Here is a 26673-nt window from a genome sequence, read left to right as displayed (position 1 = left end):
CGGACACGCTTATAGCAAGTTGTGCGGGACGGGAAAGTGATCATTGGCCCCTTAACTCATCCATGTGAGGAAATGCGTAGTTTGGGCACTGTGGGGCGCCAGAATTTGACAATACTTCGGATAAGGTGATGGGGTCCCTTTCAATTTTTTTTCAAGAAACCACCATGAACCGAACTGTTGTGAAAAGGATCGTGTTAAACGCTACTTTTATTGTTACTATATTTTTAAAAATACAGTCTTACACTAGATAGCATTCATATCTAAGTCACAATAAAAGGCGACAGGTGTCGCGGTTGTTTATTCTCCAACATCCTCTCCATTCTGGTCTATACCTGCAGGACAGGGCGTCTAAGATGGCTTCCGTCCGAGGTGCGAAGCATAACAGTTCGAGTCCGCCCGTCACGTCCTTCACGTAAATCTTCAACACGTGCCTTCTTCTACATGTGCCCTTTTGTAGTGGAACTAGGTCACCAACTCTAAATAATTCTTGTACCACGGTCTCGAGGCTGACGAACTTTGTGGAAATTCCGTAATAGCAGCAGATGCTCTTTACTCGAACATTTGGACCGATGATCTAGATGTTAGGCCCCTTTAAACAATAAGCATCACCACCATCATCATTACTCCAACATTTCCAGAAGTCGTCAGGTATTTGTTGGCGTAGTCTGAAGGCTCGCATAAGGTCATTCCTAGGTGGATCTGGTCCGGTGGATATCATGGAGAGTCGATCGCCAACGAGGAAGTGGGCTGGAGTCAGTACGTCGCCATTGTCATCTTGCGTCGGGGGTCTTGTGTTTAACGCAGCTTCTATGTTGATCAAAACTGTCAGTAGTTCTTCATCAACCGCAGTAGAACGTCCAAGTACCTTCCGTAGGGATCACTTGGTGGAGCCGATCAGTCTTTCCTACCATCCTACGTTGGCGGTGTAGATATTGGCGCACATGATCAAAGATAAGTCGTTGTGTGCTCAGTATTTCAATTGCAGTGAACATTCTCCGGTAAGGCCAGTCTCTGAATATACAAGAATCTTGTACACCATACATTTGATATTACCTCAAATGAAAAGAAGTCGAGAGGTTTAAGGATTTGAAGGCCCACAGCATGTAAATCAGAGTTGCTCAGTTGGCGCCCCTTGATGATAGTCCAGTGCGGCAGGGCTCGCTTGCCTGAAATGCGGGCAGCTTACGTACCAAGCGCACGTCACAGTCAAGCGAGAGAGCGAACACACTCGACACGGGACAGGAGCAGTGACATTCTATTGTGACTACGAAGCTCTCCTCGCGCCACACAGTGAAGTGATGACGCTTGTTGCTTAAAGGCCTAACATCTACGTCATCGGCCCCTCAGTGAAGTGTTGACTGGAGTACAGCATATAAAAAGAGGATACTATATTTGCAAGAAAAACCAACATTTTAAAATATATTCGGGTTTAGTTTATACTGCGCTCGATATTATCAGGCATAATTTTATTTTGCTGTATTTACATCTTCAAAGAAAACTGACATGTTACAATGTGAAAGTATAGGGGGTTGAAATGTGCAAGCTAAGATTGATAATTTCATGGATGGGAATGAGAGAATTTTCACTAAAAAAGTAAAATTCTTTTATTTTGAATCATCCTCTATAGGTAGATAGATTAATACTAACACAGACTTTTTATGCAAATTCTCGAAATCTCTCTGCTTGCGAACCCCCTGTGTGTGGAGGCGGTAGAATAACACCCACGGTATCTTCTTCCTGTCGTAAGAGGCGACTAATAGGGACCCCAGGGGCTCCCAACTTTGGAGCGTGGGTTGGCGACCATGGGGCTCTCAGCTGAGTCCTGGAATTGCTTCAACTTACTTGTGCCAAACTCCTCTTCATCTATCCTATCCGAACTCCCTTGGTCAACTCTTGTTATCTTCCGATCCCGACGGTATTAGGTTCCCGAGGCCTGGGGAGTCTTTCATTTTCACGCCATTCGTGGCCCCTCTCTTTCTTTGGCCGATACTGTGACCGTTCACAACGTCACCTATGGTATGTCATGATATCCAGGAGATGAAATATGCCGTTTTCCGCGTCATTCTACGATAAAAACTGCCCAAGTTAGAATTTTTCTGCCCGCTCCAGGACTCGAGTTGCAATATCCAGAGTCGCGCGACCCAGCTCTAGTTGCTGGTAATTAGCAGCAAGGCGGTGCAAGAGCGCTTGTACTCGAAGCTCTCTCACTCCCACCGCGAGCGAGACGAAACGATACGGGTTATCACGTGACAAAGAATCTAGGTCACTAGCTGAGCCCAGAGAGTAGGTCCAACGTGAAAACTAACATACCCTGTTTTCCTCGCTTATTCACCACTGCCAACTTAACGCATTCAACTGTTTTATTTCTGTTAATTTTCATAAATCGCAAAATACCCAATGGATAATTAAGCGCAAACATTCATTTGAATCAGGGAATTTTACGCATAATTATGAGACCAAGAAGTGCTCTACTTAACTAACAGGGCAGTAACTGCGCTGTAAACAAGGGCGCGTCTTAATGACTAACAGATGTTGGACCCTAACCGTGCCAAGGAACACAAGGAATCCCCTGTGCTCGTCATCATTCACCGCCAGAGACTAAAGGACGCTTTTAAGATTGCTTCAAAACCTACGAAGTTATTTTAATAACAATCACTCAGTGGAGATGGGAATACAAGAGCTACATTTTGATATCCTGTTCGTCACTGTACGTTGCGTATTAACGGATCAATGTGTGAGAAAGGATTGCATATTTTCCCCCACCCTCAGCATTCGGGTCTCTAGCGTAGCGCGCCTATATATTCATGAGCTGAGAAGGAGACACTATCCAGTGCATTCTCAATGTGACGCCAGTACGGTAGTATTTCGTCGTGGTTTGTGTATGAGTCGTTTGTGAAGAAATAATCTTGTAATTTGAGCAGTGTTATGCAGATTCATTAAACCCTGTGAACATCTGCGAAAATACCCACAATTTAACTAAGTTTTTTTTTTTTGCGAGTACAGTGTGTCGCTAATTAATATAGTGGGAGCAGCACGAAACCGAAATGACTGCTGTCCGTGTGTCGAAGAGGTCGTGCGTCGAGCCTCATATGTGCCGATACTAATACGGCTCAATTAACCACAATAGCCAGGTAACTCAGTGCGTGGAGTTGTGTGTGTGTGTCTCGACATAATTGAGAGATACAAAGAAAGTGCGTGAACGGCTCAGTGTCGGCATAATTAAGGGTAGTGTCACGTCTATAAATCGATAATGCAGTTGAGAGCCTGACTTACGCATGACTAGGCGAGATAGAATATGCTTGAAGTGTGGTCGTGTGAGACGAGAAAATTTAATCCAGTAGTGGCCTAACCAGTGACATTCTTTATTCAGGACCTAGAATAGCTGTATGCTGTTTATAAAAGAATAGGTACATGAGGAGGGAGCAGTGTCGGGCTACAGAGACAATACCGGCATTGGGTTGGAATGCTCGTGCTATTGAGCAGATCCAACCATATATTCAAATTGTGGTGTAATAGACTAACGCATTCACTTGAGATAATTTCCCCTCATTTACATGTCTACGAGAACGCCGAAGTGAACGCCGACGTCCAGTTGAATGCCAGAATTTTGCCTGTGTACCGGAGTGAACGAGTCATCTAGCTGTTTGCCGGAATTTCGCCTGGTAGCCGAGAACGTCTGGAACGTCGCTGTCATGTGTATAACCTGCCAGGAAATCATCATGGGTCTTCACATCGCCGATGACGTGATGCAAGCACTCTAAATCCATGGAGTGCCCTCCTGTAAAGCTGTGAACGTGGTATCCAGAAGGCTGAGTACATTTCCAAGTATTTATATCTTTGAAGGTCGTGTCCCATTGTAAATATGTAGATTTTTCACTTAGATATAACGTAGACTGCAAGCACGCCATTTCAGAGGGATAATAATTATAATTTCATTTTATTTGGGTCTTTTATAGAATACTTCTTCATGGTTTGGGAACGACCATATTTTACTTCCATTTTTTTTACAAGGGTTTGATAATGCATGACGTAAGTTTAAGGACCTCAGATTAATTAAGTGTGAAGTACCGTCAAGTAAAAGGGCTTAAATATTCTACGTAAGCGACTCCAGTTATCATCTTTCTACAGCCAATAGGAGTCCTCAGAGATATCTCAGTAACTGATTTTTTTTTTGTACTTCACAAGCTCTTAGGAAATCCTCCTTACTAGAAATTAAAACTGCTGGAACAACGAATGGAGCTTGAGATTGGGGTATATATCTTACATCGCTAATTAGTTCGCGAATGTGCAAGTTAATTTGGACCCTGGTGGCAGGAGATCATCATTAGATCTGCATCGTGGTCGATGTACCGAGAGGAAATGAAATGGCTGAACAGGCTGTAGCCATAATATATATTGTGAAATGAAATGTGAAGTTCCCTTGGAATCTGTCATTAAGACACGCGAGGCGCATATCGCGATGTGAATATGTTGATTAGGCCGGATATAGGGCCGTGATTTGTGTGATGCCATTTATGGCCAGTATTGAAAGAAGTGAATAGATTATTTGCCGTGAAGTCATTGCCCGAGAAGGCTAGTGGACCGCTCTTTGAAAGTGTGGCACGGGTAGCTCACAGCGGGAGTTTTATGAGCCCCTTTAAACGGGGGAGTGAAGGCGTTTCTTCAGTGAAATAGAACAGATACAAGTGGCGAGTTTCTTTTCCTTTCGATACAAAGATTATGTGTGTTAATCTAAATAGAGCCAACGTCGCAGAGATTCCAAATGAGCATTAAATGAAGGATCCCTCCAATTTATTTCTGTAATTATCCACAGCGTATAGGGAATTCCAGGTCAGACATACCCCGTCTCAGAAGGTCCTGAGTTCATTGCAGGAGACAGTAAAGCCTCCTGTCACAAGCGGCAGGTGAATAAGACCACCTGCGGCCCATTATGTGTATGTGAGGTATATATATTCTTGTCCATTTGTTGCAGGTAGTGCTATAATACTTTGTTTATGATGTCTGGTACTGAAGTCGCTAAATGCTTGTCCATAGGTAACATCGTTGTGTAAATAATGTCCTGATATATGTGGTGATAAAAATCCTAATGAAATGAGCGTGTTTATCATACTGCATATTTGGCAACGTTTAACTTAAAGTAGTGTTGTAACGCGACTTTCAAAGGATTGGGAGTGTAAATTGCTTATCTCAGTTCATACGATACTAGCAAACTTATATCATAATTTGATGCAAATTGAATATATTAATTCTCGACAAACAAACAGAATTACAGCTGGGTATGCCTATGTTGAATAGATTTGTGTGTAAAGTGATTAGTGTAAATGTAAAGTGAAATAATTAGAGAGAAAACGCCTCTCTAAATCTGAGATAGTGTAAATAACCCAAGAGGGAGCGCCTTCTTAAGTTTGAATATTTAAACGTATAATGAAGTGTAGAAAGGACTACCGAACATTTAAACGTCAAGATTACCCAAGTTACTATATGTAAGGTGTTTGTATGGCATACCCATGTAAATAATGTGTTTCACTAGTATAAGTAAAATTTTTATTATACAAGATATTGTCTCTCTTCTCATTAGTAATGAAATGGTATTCCTCTCATAATTAACTTTTCCCCCTACTATAGAGACCATTACTAAAGGACTTACCGCCCCCATCGGACAGTCCACAGACCCGAAAATGCGATACCGACTCGGCTAGCGAACTATTCTAGTAGGGGAGGGTGAGGCTTCGACAAACCGGGCTAAGTTCGAAGCTCACCGATGGTGCTCCATTCTAACGTCATATTTATGAACAATGGTAACTGGTTCATGTACTGATGCCTTGGAAAGGTTGCAATACCTTCATTTTCCTAAGTGTCGGATCCCTTCAATTTTTTTCTCTCTGATTAGTGTTAAATAGAGGATGGTTGCCTAGTTGTACTTCCTCTTAAAACAATAATCACCACCACCACTCTGCTTGCGACAAGCATTATGTCTTGACAAAAAAATAGATTAACCACCTAATCAGTACACAATATAATCTAAAAATATGATTTATCTAACAAAATAATGTAGACATGTTTCGGCTCTTGGAGCCATCACCTGCACACAGCCACTTTAATAAGATCAATAGCACATAAATATACACATTTGAAATGAAATCATGAATGATTGAAACAATTCAAAACAATCAAGATATATGTCATTACTACATTACTTAAGTGTTGTGTGCTGATGATGGCTCAAAGAGCTGAAACATGACCACATTTGTTAAATGAATAATCTTTTTAGATTATATTGTGTATTGATTAGGTGGTTAATTTATATATATATATACCGGTACCTTTTCCTCAAGTTATACAGTATAGTCAATACGGATCAGTTTGAGCATGATTACTTGTAATAATAAGTATTATGTCTATTTTGCATTTTGAGACATAGGGCTAGATCTTGAGACTCACTTCTTTGGCTTGTGGTATTCCGTGTACAGGTCCCTGCAACAAATCCTTCAAAAAGAGGATTTCACAAAAGTAAGGAAAAATCTTTTGGTAACTTATGTAAGCAGTATAAGATCAACATTTCCTTTGTTATGGAAGGGATGATGGAAGAAAAGTTTATAAAAAGGTAAATTAATTTACATTTTTACGTGTATTTGTATATTTTAATTTATTCAACACTTTATTTTAGTGCCAACATTCTTTGTAAAAATATAATAATAATAATAATAATAATAATAATAATAATAATAATAATAATAATAATAATAATAATAATACTTAACTCAAGAATTAAAACATAACGAACAGAAAACAGTTTTCAACAATGTACTAACACCAGCAATCAATTATGGAAAAATGTATTGACTTCAGCTGGCGATAGTGCACTTGACTCCAGCAGAAGTTCCCTGTTTCTGTGTATGTAACAAGTTGGAGAAATGAAATATCTGTATAAAAGTCGAAACGAATCTATTAAAATGACCTCTTTCATTCGTGTTGTAAAAGAACGAACACGTGACATGTTAAGAACAACACTTCTATAATTTTGATGGAATATCATTACGTGAAAAATATCTAGTGACAATATCAGCTGGTTTTGGTGAATGCATACTAAACTGCACATTGAAAAATAGATCTTCTTGTCGTTTTTTCGAAAAGCTACATTGCTTCAGTTAGAAAGCTTAGTGTAAAAAATATCGTGTTTTGTGTTCTACACAACAACGCTTCTGATAAATAACACTGAAGGGGTCATAAGGCAGATAAATGATTATTCGACATGATTTAGTCACCTTTAAATCAATACTCTATGTTTAATCAGTCATTTTTCAAAATATTTTCGTAGCATTTACTTACATTCTATAATAAAATATATTAACTTAGGAACGTAGGAAATGACTACGATTTTGATATATCTTTTCATTTCTTTTCTTTTGCATGGAAATTCAACTTGCAAATGATAATAATAAATTATTTTATTTGAATGGCCCCTTCAAGCTGCGACACACTGCACTACTGCTGGATGGGGATGAGTTTCTCGCCTGCGATGGCTGGTAGAGGTGCCTCCACCGTCAGCACTCCATCTTTGCTGAGGGATGACCTGATAGCCTCAGGGTTGGTGCCTGATGGCAGCATGAACTCACGGTTGTACTCCCGGTACACGGATTTGCTGTCTGTCTTCTCTTCATGCTTGGCGTGGATCTGGAATAACAATAATAACACAACTTACTATTTTGTACAAAGTAGTTTCACACAGAATAGGAGTTGGCAGTTAACAAGGTATAAATACAGTATGTCATTGTTGGAGGTGACAATCAATCAATCAATCAATCAATCAATCAATCAATCAATCAATCAATCAATCAATCAATCAATCAATCAATCAATCAATCAATCAATCAATCAATCAATCAATCAATCAATCAACACTGATCTGCATTTAGGGCAGTCGCCCAGGTGGCAGATTCTATATCTTGTTTTCCTGGTATTTTCTTAAATGATTGGAAAGAATTTGGAAAGTTATTGAACATCTCCCATGGTAAATTATTCTAATTCCTAACTCCCGTACCTATAAACTATGTTTGCCCCAATGTGTTCTCTTGAATTCGAACTTTATCTTCATATTATGATCTTTCCTACTTTTAAGAACACCAGTCAAACTTATTCGTCTACTAATGTCATTCTACGCCATCTCTCCACTGACAGCTCGGAACATACCACTTAGTCCAGTAGCTCGTCTCTTTTCTCCCAAGTCTTCCCAGCCCAAACTTTGCAGCCACGAACCTACTACGCTGGTGTAGCGGGGGGGGGGGGGGAGAAGTGATACTTCTACGTGGTGCGTCCCAGGTGGCGGATAGGGGGGTCCTAACCGGCTTACCGGCGGACTTGAGGGAAATAAAATACCTCTCGCGGACCAAACACACAACCCCCTGTGGGTGGGGGACGCAGACGAAGAATAAACCCACGGTATCCCCTGTCTGTCGTAAGAGGCGATTAAAAGGGACGACCAAGGGATGATTGAATTAGAACCATGAAACTACTTGTGATTAGTACCACCACGCGAGGAACACCATGGGCCGCTTTTACTTGCACATAGTACCACTATGTTAGGTACCAAATAGGTTTGTGATTAGTATCAAAAGAGTACGGTGTGGGCTTTTACAGTACCTGTGATTAGTACCACTATATGAGTAACACCATGGTTCTGCCTTGCCTATGATTAGTACCCACTATATGAGGAACACCACGGGATAGAGCGAGTCCCTGTGGTTAGTACACTTACGTGATGAACACCATAGGTTTGCGTTTGCCTGTAAATGGCGCCGCAATGTGCGAAACACCATAGGTCTGTCCTACAAGTGCGAATTTCATTACCTGTGAGTAGTACCATACTGTGTGGAATACCGCGAGTCTACGCTACTAGTACCGCAACATGACAGATACCACGGTTCTACTTTCCTAGCGATAAGTACCATTATGAGGGGCCGATGACTTGGATTTTGGACCCCTTTAGACTAAAAGCATCATGGATTCAGTATTATGTTGTAGACGCAGTCCCTTGGTCAGTAATACTATTATTTCATGTCAGTTTCTGTGAATGCGAGACATTGCCTGTCGGATCCACTGATTGTTTTAAATTCATATCCATCCATTCATTCTTCGTCCTCACGTTTTGAATTCTGGTCACTTGAGGATTTTGGACTTTTAATTTGTCATTCCATTTCGTCTCATTTCGTACCATTAGGGGCCGATGACCTACATGTTAGGCCCCTTTAAACAACAATCATCATCATCATCATCATCATCATCATCATCATCATCATCAAACTTTGCAACATTTTCGTAACGCTACTCTTTTTTCAGAAATCACCCAGAACAAGTCGAGCTGATTGTCTTTGGATTTTTTCCAGTTTTCGAATCAAGTAATCCTGGTGAGGGTCCCATACACTGGAATCATACTCTAGTTGGGGTCTTACCAGAGACTTATATGTCCTCTCCTTTACATCTTTACTACAAACCCTAAATACCCTCATAATCATATGCAGAGATCTGTACCCTTTACTTTGCAATCCCATTTATGTGATTACCCCAATCAAGATCTTTCCTTATATTAACACCTAGGCACTTAACAGTGATCCCCATAAGGAACTTTCATCCCATCAACGCAGTAATTAAAACTCAAGAGGACTTTTCCTATTTGTGAACCTCACAACCCGTTTATCATCATACCATTGCCTACTGTCCAGCTCATAACATTGTCGAAGTCTTTTTTCAGTTGCTCACAATCTTTTTTTTTTTTTTTTTTTTTGCTAGGTGCTTTACGTCGCACCGACACAGATAGGTCTTATGGCGACGATGGGATAGTAAAGGCCTAGGAGTTGGAAGGAAGCGGCCGTGGCCTTAATTAAGGTACAGCCCCAGTATTTGCCTGGTGTGAAAATGGGAAACCACGGAAAACCATCTTCAGGGCTGCCGACAGTGGGATTCGAACCCACTATCTCCCGGATGCAAGCTAACAGCCGCGCGCCTCTACGCGCACGGCCAACTCGCCCGGTGCTCACAATCTTGTAAATTATTTATTACTCTATACACTATAACATCGTCCACAAAAATCCTTATCTCTGATTCCAGTTCTTTACTCGTACCATTTAAATAGATAATAACGCGTAAAGGTCCACAAAACAGATCTACAGTTGAAACAGTGAACTGTAAAAGATAGGCATACAAATGCCAATATACGGATAGGTTATATAAAATAATTGAGAAGAATATAGCGGAAGTGAGAGAGATAACGGGAGAAATGAGGAAACATTTACGGGCTAAAGGAAATGAGTTTCTAGACACTCTGCCTTCGGTTCACATTCAGAGATCAGGTGAGGAGTGTTATGAAAATTGGACCGGCATCAGAAACGTCGTCTGGACAAAAAGATTAAGATGTGGTTATGTTCATCGTATGGAACGATAACATTGACCTGAAGGGATTCTTATATATGGAACCACCACAGAGACTCAAAGAGGAAAACGAAGACGGGAATGGGAAGATATCACGAAAGCCAACAGGGAAACATATACCAAAATCATCACCGATAGAAACTGGATTACGATGAAAAACTGTTACTTGCATTACGACGTCCCATAAAAGTTTCAAAATAGGATCACGAGTTTCCTCTAAATGCCATTAAATTGAAGTACACGTTGCAATGAATAAAGATGGATTATTTTACAAGGAATAAATAAATAAATAAATACTTAAATAAATATGGGAATATACGAGTATTTCCAATGCTTCACATGCAAGGAATGTCCTGAATTCTATAGTATTGCCGTACAAGGCAGCGAGACAGAAGTCATACGACTAAGTAAGGTATGTTAAAGAGGCAACGATCCAGCATATATGTAATACACACAAATTATCAAGCTTTAAAACTACCTACTGTCATAAAATAATTTTCATAATTCATTTCTATCAAACTTGTAGAGAATTTAAAAAATATTAAAATGAAAATAATCATGCATTTAAAAGTAATTCGAGCCGTGTGGATGATAAACATGACTTTCCTCCACTTACAAACATCATGTTGGCATAAGTGTAAAGCATAGTACATGGCAGATTTCAAGTTAACTCTCAGTGCTTTGATCTGGTTAAGCTAGAACCTCGATAGTTCGTCTCTGTCCAGGATGTTGTCTGGTCGTTCAGTGCATAATACCTGTAGTTATATAACCGGTGGCGCCTCTGTTTTAGATCTGTTGCTCCTTATAAGGAGGAAATGATGGAAGAGACTTTTAAGGTCGCTCTTCACAGCTCCCAACAAGGTCGTGTTATACACGATTTGCCGAGTCATTTTAGGAGACTGACCCAAGTTGTGGGATATGTCTGGGAGAACAATACGATACAGCTCGTTATTCAGCAAGTTCTACATCAGGAGCAACGTAAGAGCCAGCAAGCTACTGAAGAGGTTTGTGACGTGACTATAGAAGTGTTTTAAACAAATGACGAAATCTCAGAAGTATCCGTCAAAGGACTGATACTGCACAGACAATTAATTAATTAATTAATTAGACGCAAATGTATAAAACTATATGACATTTAAGTCATAATACCCCATAGTTCAAATCCTTCTGGAGGTAAACTGTGTTTAAAGTAATACTGCTTTGTTTAGTTATAGAAGTATTTTAGTTCAAGAGTGTTATTTTATTATGTATCCTCCTACCCAAAGCATTGCGCATGATAAGTGTAATGAGCGACTGGAATGAAAATTTTATTTGGAAACACATTTTTTTGCTAGTGGCTTTACGGCGCACCGACACAGATAGGCCTTATGGCAACGATGGGATAGGAAAGGGCTAGGAGTAGGAAGGAAGCGACCGTGGCCTTAATTAAGGTACAGAACCAGCATTTGCCTGGTATGAAAATAGGAAACCACGGAAAACGATCTTCAGGGCTGCCGACAGTGGGATTCGAACCCACTATTTGAAAACACTAGAGAATATATTAGATGAAAATAATTAATTAATTAATTCATTCATTCATTCATTGACAGGTATTCGGTAGCAGGCGAGTCTTCCAAAGTGCATCTATGTTCGCGATTAAGGGTGAATCAGTGAGTCATGGCGGTGGTAAATATTGCTTTAAAAGGAAGTACAACTGAGCAACCATCCTCCCTTAATACTAAGAAGAAGGAAGATGAAAGAGGTCGGGCACTTCGAGAATCGATGGGAAAGGCCACGAAGAGCGTGAAAATGACTCTAGGCCTTGCAAAGCTAATACCGTCCGGATCGTACGAGAACAAGACCCCAACGGCATTAGGTTTGCAAGGTTAAGGGTCAGTAGATGGAAGAAGAGACCAATAATTTTAGAACCACAAGCTCTGCCTCAATTCTGGCACATACAATCTATCGGAGATCCTTATTATTGTAGAGTATGGCGACCATTATCTGCCTCTGTGGTGTTGTGGTTAGTGTGATTAGCTGCCACCCACGGAGGTCCGGGTTCGGTTCCCGGCTCTGCCACGAAATTTGAGAAGTGGTATGAGGGCTGGAACGGGATCCACTCAGCCTCGGGAGGTCAACTGAGTAGAGGTGGGTTCTATTCCCACATCAGCCATACTGGAAGTATTTTTCCGTGGCTTCCCACTTCTCCTCCAGGTAAATGCCGGGATGGTACCTTAAAGCCACGGCTGCTTCCTTCCCTCTTCCTTGTCTATCCTTTCCAATCTTCCCATCCCCCGCCAAGGCCCCTGTTCAGCATACCAGGTGAGGCTGCCTGGGCGAGGTACTGGTCATCCTCCCCGGTTGTATCCCGACCCAGAGTCTGAAGCTCCAGGACACTGCCCTTGAGGCGGTAGAGGTGGGATCCCTCGCTGAGTCCGAGGGAAAAACCAACCCTGGAGGGTAGACAGATTAAGAGAGAGAGAGAGAGAGAAAGAAAGAAAGAAAGAAAGAAAGAAAGAAAGAAAGAAAGATGACCATTTCTTCTCTGATTTTCGAGGAAGTGCAGGTATCAAATTCGATGAAAATTACAACAGAAATGACAACGGAGAAGACTGATGATCAGGAGTTTCGAGTAATTTCAGCATATTTTTGCGTGACTAGGAACGCATAAGCTGTTATGATAATGTTAAAGTTAATCCAAAATCCAGTGATTATAGAGAGTTTCTTCTTCTTTCTTTCTTAATCTGTTTACCCTACAGGGTTAGTTTTCCCTCGGACTCAGCGAGGGATCCCACCTCTACCGCCTCAGGGGCAATGTCCTGGAGCGTGAAACTTTGGGTCGAGGGATACAGCTAGGGAGAAGGACCAGTACCTCGCCCAGGAGGCCTCATCTCCTATGCTGAACAGAGGTCTTGAGGGTGGATGGGAAGATTGGAAGGAACAGACAAGGAAGAGGGAAGGAAGCGGCCGTAGCCTTAAGTTAGGTACCATCCCGGCATTTGCCTGGAGGAGAAGTGGGTAACCACGGAAAACCACTGCGAGGATGGCTGAGGTGGGAATCAAAGCCCCCTCTACTAAGTTCACCTCCCGCGGCTGAGTGGACCCCGTTCAAGCCCTCGTACCACTTTTCAAATTTCGTGGTAGAGCCGGGATTGGAACCCGGGCCTCTGAGGGTGGCAGCTAATCGCACCAACCACTACACCACAGAGGCGGACATTGAAAGTTTCACTGATAAAAGTTATTGAGCAGTGCATTAATGTAACTAGCATACAAATTTTTATAGCTTACAGAATTTATTCCACAATTGCAGGTAAGAAGTCCATGTCGCAGTAGATTCCCAAATCTCTTCACAGCACCTCGTCATTAAATCTTTCCATTATTGCTTGTTTACGTTTCTCGCCAAACACTTCAAATGGAACAATGACTCATCTGTTGTAGAACATTCCAGAGCCATGCTATTTTCGAATTTAATTCGACATATTTTTAACTTCTTACACATCGTTCTAGAATCCAGTCTGTAGCAAGACCACCCATTCAAAGTTACTGTACCCCATTAATGATGCTAAGGCGTGTAGCCAATAAATCGCAATACGACGCATACAAATTCAGTCTGCCTACTGTTCAGAGAACATTCCAAATTCATTAAATTATTTTGGGCATTCTGATATAGAGTAAGTGGTAGTGCTGACTGTCCAACTGGTTGGCTGATTGGTCAGCGTACTGGCCTTCGGTTCAGAGGGTCCCGGGTTCGATTCCCGGCCGGGTCGGGGATTTTAACCGTAATTGGTTAATTCCACTGGCTCGGGGGCTGGGTGTGTGTGTGTGTGTCTGTGTGTGTGTGGCGTATTGAACATTAGAAATCATCCTAGGTAGGGCCCCCATCTTCACAGACATGCAGGTCGCCTAATAGGCCGTCTATTAGAATGAAGACCTGCACCAGGCCTCTCCAGAGGCCATACGCTATTATTATAGTGCTGACTATTTCTTTAAGGGGAAAGCAATGAGGTGATCAGCCCTTATTAACACTACTCAAAGGAAGATGATTTACAATAAGTTATCTCTAAGAATGAAAGTATCGGGTAAGCATGAAAGAGCTAGGTTGACTGGCTCAAACGGTAGAACGCTGGCTTTCTGAGCCGAAGGTGGTGGGTGATTTATTTTCAGTTTTTATTTATTTATTTATTTATTTATTTATTTATTTATTTATTTATTTATTACATTTTTATGGCCGACATAGGACCACTCTGGTCAATTATACAAGAGATTTTTTTGATTTCCTTACCGCCCAATATTTCTTCATTCTGAGAAATGATGCCTTCCTTTCATCAACTGAAGAAACCCTCCCATTAGATGTTTTATTTATCTTGGTCTGTAGCGTGGTGTATGTGTCTTGAAGTATCTTAATTTTATCTGTTTTGTTTTACGATCTTATATTGTTATTTGTAGTTTTTTAATATCACCCGGCCTGCCAGCGTACTTGAGTGAAATTGGATAGCTCACGCGGACCAAACTCATAGCAACAACAACCTCTGTTGTTCACAACCATAGTTATAATTCGGAGCGTGCTCCATTTAAGGTTAATTGCCTTCGATAGTCAATATGGAAAGGTGGTGGGCGACTTGTGCGACAATTTTTTGAATTTTAACGTTCCGTTCTCCCGAAATGTTCGCGACTCCAAAGACAATAATGTGTATATCAGGATTATTTTTTCACGCCGATAGGCCGAGTAACGCAATAATAATAATAATAATAATAATAATAATAATAATAATAATAATAATAATAATAATAATAATAATAATAATAATAATACACTCTTCACCTGTAATCAACATCGCGAAATCGAATCCCTGGAGGTGTCATCCCAATATTTAAAAAAAGATAAGCATGCAGTTTTACGTGATATTTTTTTACAATAAGAACGCGAACCTCCAGTTTTACATGAAATCCGATTCACAGACACGTTACTTTTTATTTCAAAAATATTTTATGCATTGTCCTAAGATTTCTTCTTGTATTCGTAATCTTGTATTCAGTAAGTGAAAGGAAGTTACATCTTGCGAAGACCACAGTTTACAAATGTGAATGAATTTAATGAGAGCAGAACACTACTCAGTACGTGACGTGTGAAGCTCAGATATAAATAGATCAGGGGTTTTCCGCCGCCTCCGACCAGTTCCAAGAACACGATCAGCCTTCCCACAAATGATCATATCAACTCCTTCATCCCTCCCACAGCTTGTCGCCATCCATAATAAATTCCTTTTATACATTGCTACAGTTATATTTCGATCTTTACTTAAAAACTTGGATAATTGAGAAATACTTTTGTCTTTCAGAACCCATTCGGCTTTCACGCTCGACTAGGTTAACTAGAAAACGGAAAGGGGGTATGGAAGATACGTAAGAAATTTGTGGCTAGGCTACTCTTCGTTGCAAGATGTGGAATAATAATAATAATAATAATAATAATAATAATAATAATAATAATAATAATAATAATAATAATAATATGATGTGATAGCCGAGTGGTTAAGACACTGACTTCACATCAATGTGTCGTGGTTCAAATCTCAGCCAGTGCAGCTGTATTTCTGACATGAAAATCACTCCCCTGTCGTTCGGATTTCACGTAAAACTGGAGGTCCCGTGGTTATGATCACGACATCAAAAGCCACGTAAAATTACAAGCTTACCGAGCGAGTAGCTGCGCGGTTTGAGTCACGTAGCTGTCATCTTGCATTCGGGAGATAGTGAGTTCGAACTCCACTGTCGGCAGCCCTGAAGATGGTTGTCAGTGATTTCCCATTTTCACCCCAAGCAAATGCTGGGACTGTACCTTAATTAAAGCCACGGTCGCTTCCTTCCCACTCCTAGCCTTTTCCTATCCCATCGTCACCATAAGACCTATTTGTGACGGTACGACGTAAAGCAAATTGAAAAAAAGCAATACAATTTGGGTTTTAATGGCCTCGGTAACTGATAAGGGCGGTACAATAAAATGCCCGGTATCTCCTGCCTGTCGTAAGAGGCGACTGGAACGGGGACCAGGGTCTCTCAACTTGGGAGCGACAGTTAGCGACCACGACTGCTCCCACTTACTTGTGTCAGACTGCTCACCTTCCTCTTTCCTATTCGACCTCTTTTGGTCGACTCTTGTTCTTTTCCGACCCCGACAGAATTAGGTTTTTGAGACTTCGAGAATGTTTAATTTTCACGCCCTTATAAACAGCTTGCTGGAGGTTCCACTTCGACTCCCAAGGTGTCATGATAGTTCAGTGTAACTTACTGTGACTCTATATACACAGTTTGGACAACGAGTGCTTCATTTTGATTAGATCAGCCATCTTTTAGTCTAATGTTCCGTCAGCTGATTTAAACTCATGTATTCCGCACAGTGTAAGATCACTCTTTATGAAATTTCAGTGAAGTGCAGGCTACCTGTTTTAACTTGAATAGTGTGTGTGTATGTGTGCGTTTTTTGTGAAAGACGGGGGATTATTAGATATTATTATTTTTGAAATGTACGTGAATTTACGTATTTTTAAGGTCTGAGTTTTGAAGAAAAAGCACGCCAGCCTGTGGGCTTATGTATTCAGAAGGGGATTTAATTTTTTTTTTTTTTGCTAGTTGTTTTACGTCGCACCAACACAGATAGGTCTTACGGCGACGATGGGACAGGAAAGGGCTAGGAGTGGGAAGGAAGCGGCCGTGGCCTTAATTAAGGTACAGCCCCAGCATTTGCCTGGTGTGAAAATGGGAAACCACGGAAAACCATTTTCAGGGCTGCCGACAGTGGGGTTCGAACCTACTATCTCCCGAATACTGGATACTGGCGCACTTAAGCGACTGCAGCTATCGAGCTCGGTGATTTAAAATTAAATTGGACAATTGCTTGTTTTCAGTTCTAAAAGTAGCATGTTATAAGACACACCTAGTAACGAGTAGAGTTTTCTCATACATTAGTCTACAATGACAGCAACAAAAAATGAAATGGCGTATGGCTTTTAGTGCCGGGAGTGTCCGAGGACAAGTTCGACTCGCCAGATGCAGGTCTTTTGATTTGATGTCCATAGGCGACCTGCTCGTCGTTATGAGGATGAAATGAAGATGAAGGCGACACATACACCCAGCCCCTGTACCAGCGAAATTAACCGATTATGGTTAAAATTCCCGACCTTGCCGGGAATCGAACCCAGGACCCCTTGACAGAAGGCCAGCACGCTAACCATTTAGCCATGGAGCCGGACTGTAATGGTAACAATAATAACAAAATGGGTTAGTAATTTAAAATAGGTCAAGGCAGTAAATGTCAAATTCTCCGTTAGTATTAGCCGTATCAAAAACTGGTACATAATGAAAGTTGTTTAGATCATAATTTCCGATCTTTTACGTTTCGTGCGATTTTACCGTGTGAGCAAAAATAATGGTGATTTTTCAAATCATTATATTTTTCACAAATTTCCAAATACTCCAGAAAATATCTGTTTTATCTAAAACTTATTCATAACAAAAGTTGCAGGAACGGCTACTTCCGATCATTTATGTCTCATTCATTTTCACCGTATGACCTATCATGATGGATATATTCTACAAATTCGAGCTTTTATGGCTAATACGGGGCGCCTAGAATCAAGTTGGGTTTTATCATACAATATAATGATAGCAATGTAATGACAAAACCGACAGTAACAAATAAAATGTTTAGAATACCGCCGATATCTACCAGTACTCACCGAACCGGGGCACAGAATTAGTCGCGCATCACGGGGATCGAACCGCGGGTAGTCGGTAACCAAGCCCTGAATACAAATACCCTGGGACCAGGACAACTGCTTGTTTTCACCGAGCAACAATTAGTATTTTCTCTAACTGTACTGTATAGTAATACCAATATCTAATTGCTCATTGCGGAGATCAAATCGTAGCCGTCATTAAAAGATCACTACCGGGCGAGTTGGCCGTGCGCGTAGAGGCGCGCGGCTGCGAGCTTGCATCCGGGAGATAGTAGGTTCGAATCCCACTATCGGCAGCCCTGAAAGGCCTAGGAGTTGGAAGGAAGCGGCCGTTGCCTTAATTAAGGTACAGCCCCAGCATTTGCCTGGTGTGAAAATGGGAAACCACGGAAAACCATCTTCAGGGCTGCCGATAGTGGGATTCGAACCTACTATCTCCCGGATGCAAGCTCACAGCCGCGCGCCTCTACGCGCACGGCCAACTCGCCCGGTAAGAGTTATAGTTTGATGGTATTGCGTTGTATATTCTGATACTTAGAACCATGTAGGCCTAACTAGGAATATGATAACGTTAAAAAGTTTTGCTGAATGTAGTTTAACTTTACAGTTATGACATACATTATTCAAGACAATGAGTATATTCTTTTATGTCACATGTATAAGGGTATTATAGGTCTACCTACCAATACAAAATATCTAAAATCTTACGTAATTGTGACTTGGTGTATACCACGTATAAATCTAAATGTTGAAAACTTATAAGTAAGGCACACAAAATAACAAATACTGATATATATCTATACAATATAAGTAAAATAAATAACATCTTAAAACATTGAACTATTCTTTATTGACATTCAAAAACAGAGGTAAGGTTATCCACCTGTTCAATACTGACGCTTGACGCTAAATTCTTTATTGAAACAATAATCATATCACTCTCCTTCATCCTTCAGCTGACTGAGTACTTGGCTAAAACATCTGGGCATGGCCACACTGTACATAGAGTGTCCGTGTAGTGAGCTGAGAAAATGTATTTCTAGCAGTCAGAGTCACTGTTGTAGGTGGTAGAGATGCTGTCTCTTTCTCAGCTTGGTCTGCAAAGTCGTTTCCCAAAATTCTTATGTGGCAAGGAAGGTACGCGAATAACATTGAGGTGGGCATACACATATTTCTCACTCATTACGCTATTTAGTTGGTTATTCTAATAATGTAATTAATATTAATCAAGTTATTATGCACGTTTGAAGTTAGTAGTGCCTTCGGGAGAGATAGCAAGAGATCGCTTGACCACGAATTCGAAGACAGATCCATTTGTGGAAAGGTTGAATAGATGACAACGAAAAACGCAGAAGCACTTTATCTCTTCGATATGGTTCGATCTTAATATAAAAGTTTATTTTTTGTTTTCATTTGTGGGTGTACAATATTAAAGTAGAAGTTCGTAAACATTCAATAAACAAAATCGCGCATTATCTACACATTTTGAAGTAATATTTCACTCACACATTTCAGAAGAAACATATTACTGAGAGTTCTAGCAAAAAATAGCAATTACAGCTAGTATTCTCTGCGACATGCTGGCGATTCTGGTTCGTATCTGGTACTGAAGTACTGGGCAGTCCATTAGTGGTGCGACTGCTACTCCCCTACCCTATGCTGCAGCCGGAAGCGCTTCTGCTTCCTGTGGGCTCAGCGCTCATTAGCTGCCTTCACCTTGGTCGTAGAGTAAATGTTTACTCGCTACTGTTTGCCTGCCATAACGTCACATCCGCTCGATCATTTGTTGCTGATGAAGAATTTCCCTTGAATACTGTCCATTGAGCTTCCATGTCACGAGTTTCACAGTGATTATATTTTCAGGACTATTGTCTTCTCTCTCCAGAGGTTCGCAACTTGTAAGAGGCGAGGGGACACAGGGACTACAAATGAACTTGACATTGCTTCCCTTAGGCCCGGTTGCATAAAACTTTTGATCTGAGTTTAAAGAGGAAAAATGGCTGCCAGTCAAGTTGAACTTCGATTTTCCGTTGTATAAACGCTAATCTAAGATCATCTCGTCTTGATCTAAGTTCAGATTTGACTGCCGAATATTCGTCGGTTAATCTCCCTGAACTTAGATCATTATCATTCATATTAAACATTGAAGTAGACCTGAAGACTTGAGAAGTGTTTCCTTGTATCGTATCGTACCTTAATAATATCGAGGTGTGTTATAAATATATTGAATGCTAGTAGTTAAATAATATTGCTAAAGATCGGTCTATTTTTTCAGAAGTGAGGTTATGTGAATATAATATAAACAATAGCCTACTGCTATACCAACATGTTGTTACTTAGTTTTCTATTATTTTTGAAGTTTACAAAACAAAGCATATACCGTATATTTTCTTTAGCAGGGATGTCAGATTATTCCGACTTTTCGTCTGATGAAGAAGAGTTGATTTTACAACGAGCTCCTCGCGTCTTTCGGCACCGACGGAATCCGATTATTGAATTGTGTGAAATGTTCAAAATAAGATTTCGTTTATCGAAAGATTTTGTGGAACGATTGGAACTATAGTTAAGGGACACACTACAGAAACCTAGTCAAATAAATTATCCCCTGTCACCCATGTGTATGTTCCTAACAACTCTTAGGTTTTATGCTACAGTAAGTTTTCAAATGGTTGTTGGAGAGCTCTTTAACACTGACAAGTCACCGGCTTTCTCTTTCAACTTTGATGTCACCATATAGGTTCTTTTATTTTCTATTATATGTTTGTACCTTGATAGTACAATATCCACCAGATCGCCCTTTTCTTTCTGTATGAAGTTCCTTCCATGTTTACTTCGCGAGATTACAATATTATCTTCTTCTCCTTCTCCTTCTTCGACAGTCACGGCAATTTCGTACTTCATTTGTTGACAGTCACGGCCAGGTCAATCCCACTATTTAAGTATTATCCAACGGGCCGAGCTATTTCGTATTTCATTTGTTTTGCGGTGTTGCCACGTCCAATTTTTTGAACTCCGATTACATTTGAACTACACATGTGTAAACCGAGTTCAGTTTTATACAACGCGATGAAGTCGTAATCTCAGTTCATTTTCAGAACTAAGTTCTTAATTGATCTCCAGTCAGATGTCTTTATACAACCTGGCCTTAATGTTCTCAACCTGGGGCTCGCGAGAACCATGGAGCTCGTAGTGCTCTTGTCATGTGAGAAAAAATGTGCTCGCGAGCACGAACGATCCTAAAGTCCTTGTCCAGGGCGAATAAAACACACTTTGTGAAATGAAAGAAATCATATCTTCATTTCAGTTCAAATGAGAAAGATTCCTTCATACTTTAAATAAAAATGAACTGCTTGTACATGTACTTTCGAGACTTAGCCAAGCCCAGTCTGACTGTCCTAAAATCGTTCAGCTAGCCTTTCAGCATTTTAAAAATGAATTTGGTAAGTGCTTTCGTATTTTGGGAAAGACGAATAATTATTCAATATACTATCAGCACCCTTTCATTTCAGTGTGAACTTAATCAGAAAGATCAAGGTTATTCAAGGGAATAATAATATGGCTTCTCATGCAGGACTTGAGCTGACAGATCTCCAGTTCTCCTGAGCGCTGAAATATTTTTCTCTTCGAAAAGGAGAGCAGAAGCAACCAATGAGTTCCAAATACTGTGGAGTATTTATCTCGAATGCTAAGCTATATTCGGGACGAGGTATCAGTGCAAGAAAGCTTTTTCACCTATGAAATACCTCAAGAACAAAGCACAATCACGATTAGACGATTCATATTCGTAAGATATTTTACGTGTACAGTAGCTACCAACAACTTCTATATCTGGACATCACTGAAATTCTTAGCAATATTCAAGCTCGAGGATCTTATTAACCTAGCGAATGTCTGACAATTGTATTTATTTATTTATTTATTTATTTATTTATTTATTTATTTATTTATTTATTTATTTATTAAAGCTGTTCGATTTCATGATGCTCGCATACTTAGATTGCATGAGAGCGATGCTTACAATCTTAAAAGGATTGAGAAACCCTCCCTTACGTGAACCAAGTCTGCTTGGGTGAAATGGTCTCTTCCGACCATGATTTGTTTGTGGGTCTTGAAGATAATTTAATTTTCCCCTCCTTTCATCGCTCTTCCTTTGCTTTACTCGTAATCCAGGGGTGCAGAAATCCCGGGGCCAGGTCGCCGCGGCGACTGTGTTTTTGCTACTGGCATCTAAGTTTTGCTCCCCACCCCCTCCCCCAGCCCGTGAAAATCTGTTTTCCGTAATTTTTCATACTTTCTTTCTTCTACTACCCATCAATATACAACAGAAGTCCCGTGACAGATGACGTGACGTCACTGAACAAGCTTAAAACCATGCAATGATCTTTTCGAAAATAAATAACTGCGAGACCAAAGAGAAAATATATTTTTCTCTCTGCTAATGACTATCGACGTATGTATATCCAAGAACGAGAGACTCTGCACTACCGATAGTAGATAGTCGACGTCTGTTACAGCAGCAGTGTCCTTGGGGGAAAACTATTAGTTTTATTTTTGCTAGTGGCTTTACGTCGCACCGACACAAATAGGTCTTATGGCGACGATGGTGGAAGAATTGAGAACAAATCACTTCATAGTCACATGTAGTCAAAAGTACAGTGAATCTATGATACATACTGTGTTTATATGTTCATGGTTGCACGCATGTCGTTTGTTATTATTCAACTTTTAATAAATGCCGGACTTTGTCCTGTAAATTATAAATCGTAGTATGTGCGGGTATTTAATCTTGTGCTAGCCTTCAAACATGAGATGCAATAAGAAACCCCCAGTGAGATGACGAATCAAACCAGGCTAATTTTACATAATTCTTCACAACTCCCATACATACTGCTGCATATACTGAGGTCAACGCTTAGTAGCGCAACTCGATTATTTATAGGTAACAGGTTGATGGAATTCATGCTGGCACCTGGCTTCTCAATTCAGAGAACAATTCTGCACCCTTCCTTCAATTATTCTGCAAATGGTTGGAACTCGTTGAAAATAATGTACGATGCCAATACGGAAATTGAGATGAAATTGTACTTGCTCGTGAGCGGTTAGGCAGCGCAGAATATCTCTGCATTATTGCAGGAGAAGGTTAAAAAAAATCCAAAGCACAAGAGACGAAAGGGTTATAGCCTCTCATAATCTCTCCTCCAAAACATCATTAAAACTTCCAATGCTAAGTACCGCAACAAAGATACCTTCAGTGTTTCTTGATCGATTCTAACGCACAACGACGGAGTTGAGTTTGTTTACTCAATAACAAAAAATATCCTAGCCTTTTCCTGATGTAGCTTGTCCAAGGGGTTTCGTTTCTTTTTTTATGTTGTGTAGTGGTGAAGCCAGGAATAAAGATCAAAGAGACCGCATTAGACGAGATTAAAACAGCCTCGGCCTGTTCTGTAGTGCACCGAGATTAGATCAAACGGCTTTTAAAAACAACCATATGTCCTTCTTAAAGCATGTATCTCTTGTTTCCGGTGAATAAGCATGGAAGAAAAGTATTGGTACAGGTTTCCAACTAACAACGTATTGACCAAGAATTATCAACTCTTGAGACTTAAAATTCTTCTGTCCTATCATGGACAAAATGAGTTACCGTATTTTAATTCTATAAATAACATGGCTCGGAATTCGAAGCAAAATAAAGACGTATTAATGATAAGCTGTTGATTTTTGACTTGAGTACGTCTTAACTTATAGGTCGGGACGCCAGTTTGAAAAGTTTAAGCGAGACGATGTCGAAAAATATAAACCGTGCACAGAACATTCAGTTGCAAAGCCACCTCCTAACGCGGCATAAAGGCCCTTGGAGAAGTGGAAGGTAAAGGCTTCCACTTTCCGTAACCTCAGCCCTAAGTGGAATTCGAGTGGTTAGCCTTTGTCCCCAGGAATAAACCTGGTACTCATTTTCTTTTGTCTAGGCTGAGTAAACCTCAGGGCGATCAGCCTCTCCAAAAGTGGAAACCTCGTTTCGACTTCCTGACGGGGAATCGAACCTACGTCCTTTCGGGTGAAATTTACCGCCTCGGCCAAGCAGCCCCTATAGTCAGTTGTTTATACAGTACATATAATTTATGTAGGGCAAGAGTTTACCTGTCCGCCAATAAGAACGGTTTTTTTTTTTTTTTTTTTTTTGCTAGTTGCTTTACGTCGCACCGACACAAATAGGTCTTATGGCGACGATTGGACAGGAAAGGCCTAGGAATGGGAAGGAAGCGGCCGTGGCCTTAATTTAAGGTACAGCCCCAGCATTTGCCTGGTGTGAAAATGGGAAACCACGGAAAACCGTCTTCAGGGTTGCCGACAGTTGGGTTCGAACCCACTATCTCCCGGATGCGAGCTCACAGCTGCGCGCTCCTAACCCCACGGCCAACTCGCCCGGTGGGAACGGTTCTCGAAAATATTTAAGGACACGACGACGAATCGACGCACACCTCGAGGGATCGCTTCCGGGTGGCCAGTCTAATTAGATAATGCATAGCGAACACACGCGTCAACCAATTTAAGGGAAATTAAAGTAATTTTGTGCACAATAATGAACTACATAAAACACGTTTATTTTGTTATAACACCTATATTCTATAATAACTGTGAGACAAAAAGAAACAGAAAAAAATGACAATGTCGGGGCATATGGCGAATTCATACGAACAGAATTTCAGGAAACGACAGTCCGAGGTAAGGGCAGCTCGAGGCAATTCCAAAAAAGTGCCACTTACCAGTACTGAACGGCACAGACATTAAAGGACCGCAAGGGCGAAGGCGGCGTGCGGTCACATATCAGTGTAGGTCTTACAGTACCGACAGTGATTCCCCAGTGGATGTGGATATCGATGTGAGTTTCATTGATGAGTCCATGGGCACCGGCACCTTGATTCGCATCATTAAGAAAGCTTGCGGTTGTGTCAACACACACCATCCCATTTTTTTTTTTTTTTTTCCGATTATTAGTGTAATATGTAAGGCTAAGAGATGGGCAGGGTTGAGCGAAGATCATAGCATTTATAAAACTGATTTCAGGCAAGTGCTAGATAGCGTGTATGCCCACCCCTTAGTTCAGTTTCCTGGGTTCGATTCCCGACCGGGCCAGAGATTTTATCTCATTTTAACTTTAATTAGTTAATTCTTCTTGCTCAGGGTCTCGGTGTTTGTGCCGTCTTCAGCATTAGAATTCATCTTCCTGGGCTCCATCATCAAAGACGAGCAGGCCGCCTATAAGATGTCAACTCGAAAGAACTGCTCCAGTCCTTCTGAGCGCCACATGCTATTATTATTATTATTATTATTATTATTATTATTATTATTATTATTAATGAGATACCGAGGGGAGTGGTCGCACGTGTTAACGCGTTACGGCTATGGAAGTGAAAATAGGAAACCACAGAAAACGATTCTCAGAACAGCCGACGGTAGGGTTCGAACCCACTCGTCTCCCGAATGCAGAGCTTGGCTTTATAGTCGTAGCGCGTTGACATGCGAGGCCACTCCGCTCAGTGTTTGGGTGAGTTATTATCTTCTACCTCTTAATCTGTTTACCCTCCAGGGTTGATTTTCCCTCAGACTCAGCGAGGGATCCCACCTCTACCACTTCAAGGGCAGTGTCCTGAAGCGTGAGACATTGGGTCGGGAGATACAACTGGGGAGGAAGACCAGTACCTCGCCCAGGCGGCCTCACCTGCTGTGCTGAACAGGGGCCTTGTGCGGAGATGGGGAGATTGGAAGGGATATACAGGGAAGAGGGAAGGAAGCGGCCGTGGCCTTAAGTTAGGTAGCATCCAGGCATTTGCCTGGAGGAGAAGTGGGAAACCACGGAAAATCACTTCCAGTATGGCTGAGGTGGGAATCGAACCCACCTCTAATTGTTTGACCTCCCGAGGCTGAGTGGACCCCGTTCCAGCCCTCGTACCACTTTTCAAATTTCGTGGCAGAGCCGGGAATCGAACCCGGGCCTCCGGGGGTGGCAGCTAATCACACTAACCACTACACCACAGAGGCGGTTTTATTATTATTATGATGATGATGATTATTATTATTATTAGTTCGTTTGGGTCACCTGAAGACCACGGTGCTTGTGATTTAACTTTGTTGTTGTTGTTGTTGTTGTTTTCCATGGTTGCTGCTGGTGGTGTTCTTAATGGTAGGTCGGACTGCTAATTTCTTCTTGGTACCTTGACCTTTTCTGTTGGCCCAGTAATACTTCATTCTCTGGCTGAACTCCATTTTGCGTTGCTCGGACCATTTCCTCGTCTCATTGTGGTTATCTTCTGTAAGGGATGTTAGAAATGGTCTCGTTTTGATCATTGAACGGTGGTTGGTTCTGGTAATTATGATGGCATTATTAATATTAAGTTCTGACAGATCCTTCTCTACTTGCTGGATTCACAGCGATCCAGTGGCTTATTCTTTGCTGGCTACTTTGTAGATTTATAGGTCAGCCTGTGGGAATCCATTCTATACAGGCGTCCAAAGAAAACAAGCCGTTTTC

General features: G+C 41.0%; 1 protein-coding gene across 3 annotated transcripts in view; it reads right to left on the bottom strand.

Moving 5' to 3' along the window:
• Window positions 1-6629: 6629 nt before the first annotated feature.
• LOC136866048 (protein lethal(2)essential for life) overlaps window positions 6630-26673 on the bottom strand; it is a 132319-nt gene continuing 112275 nt past the window's right edge. For all 3 annotated transcript variants that reach the window (XM_067142680.2, XM_067142682.2, XM_067142683.2), the window contains one exon: window positions 6630-7674. In XM_067142680.2, coding sequence (XP_066998781.1) covers window positions 7486-7674 — 189 coding nt within the window. In that variant the 3' untranslated portion in view covers window positions 6630-7485. The remainder of the gene's footprint in view (window positions 7675-26673) is intronic.

The sequence above is a fragment of the Anabrus simplex genome, chromosome 3 (genome assembly GCF_040414725.1).
Source record: "Anabrus simplex isolate iqAnaSimp1 chromosome 3, ASM4041472v1, whole genome shotgun sequence".
NCBI classification, from domain to species: domain Eukaryota; kingdom Metazoa; phylum Arthropoda; class Insecta; order Orthoptera; family Tettigoniidae; genus Anabrus; species Anabrus simplex.
Note: the sequence above shows the minus strand (reverse complement) of the source record. Positions and strands in the feature narration are given on the sequence as shown.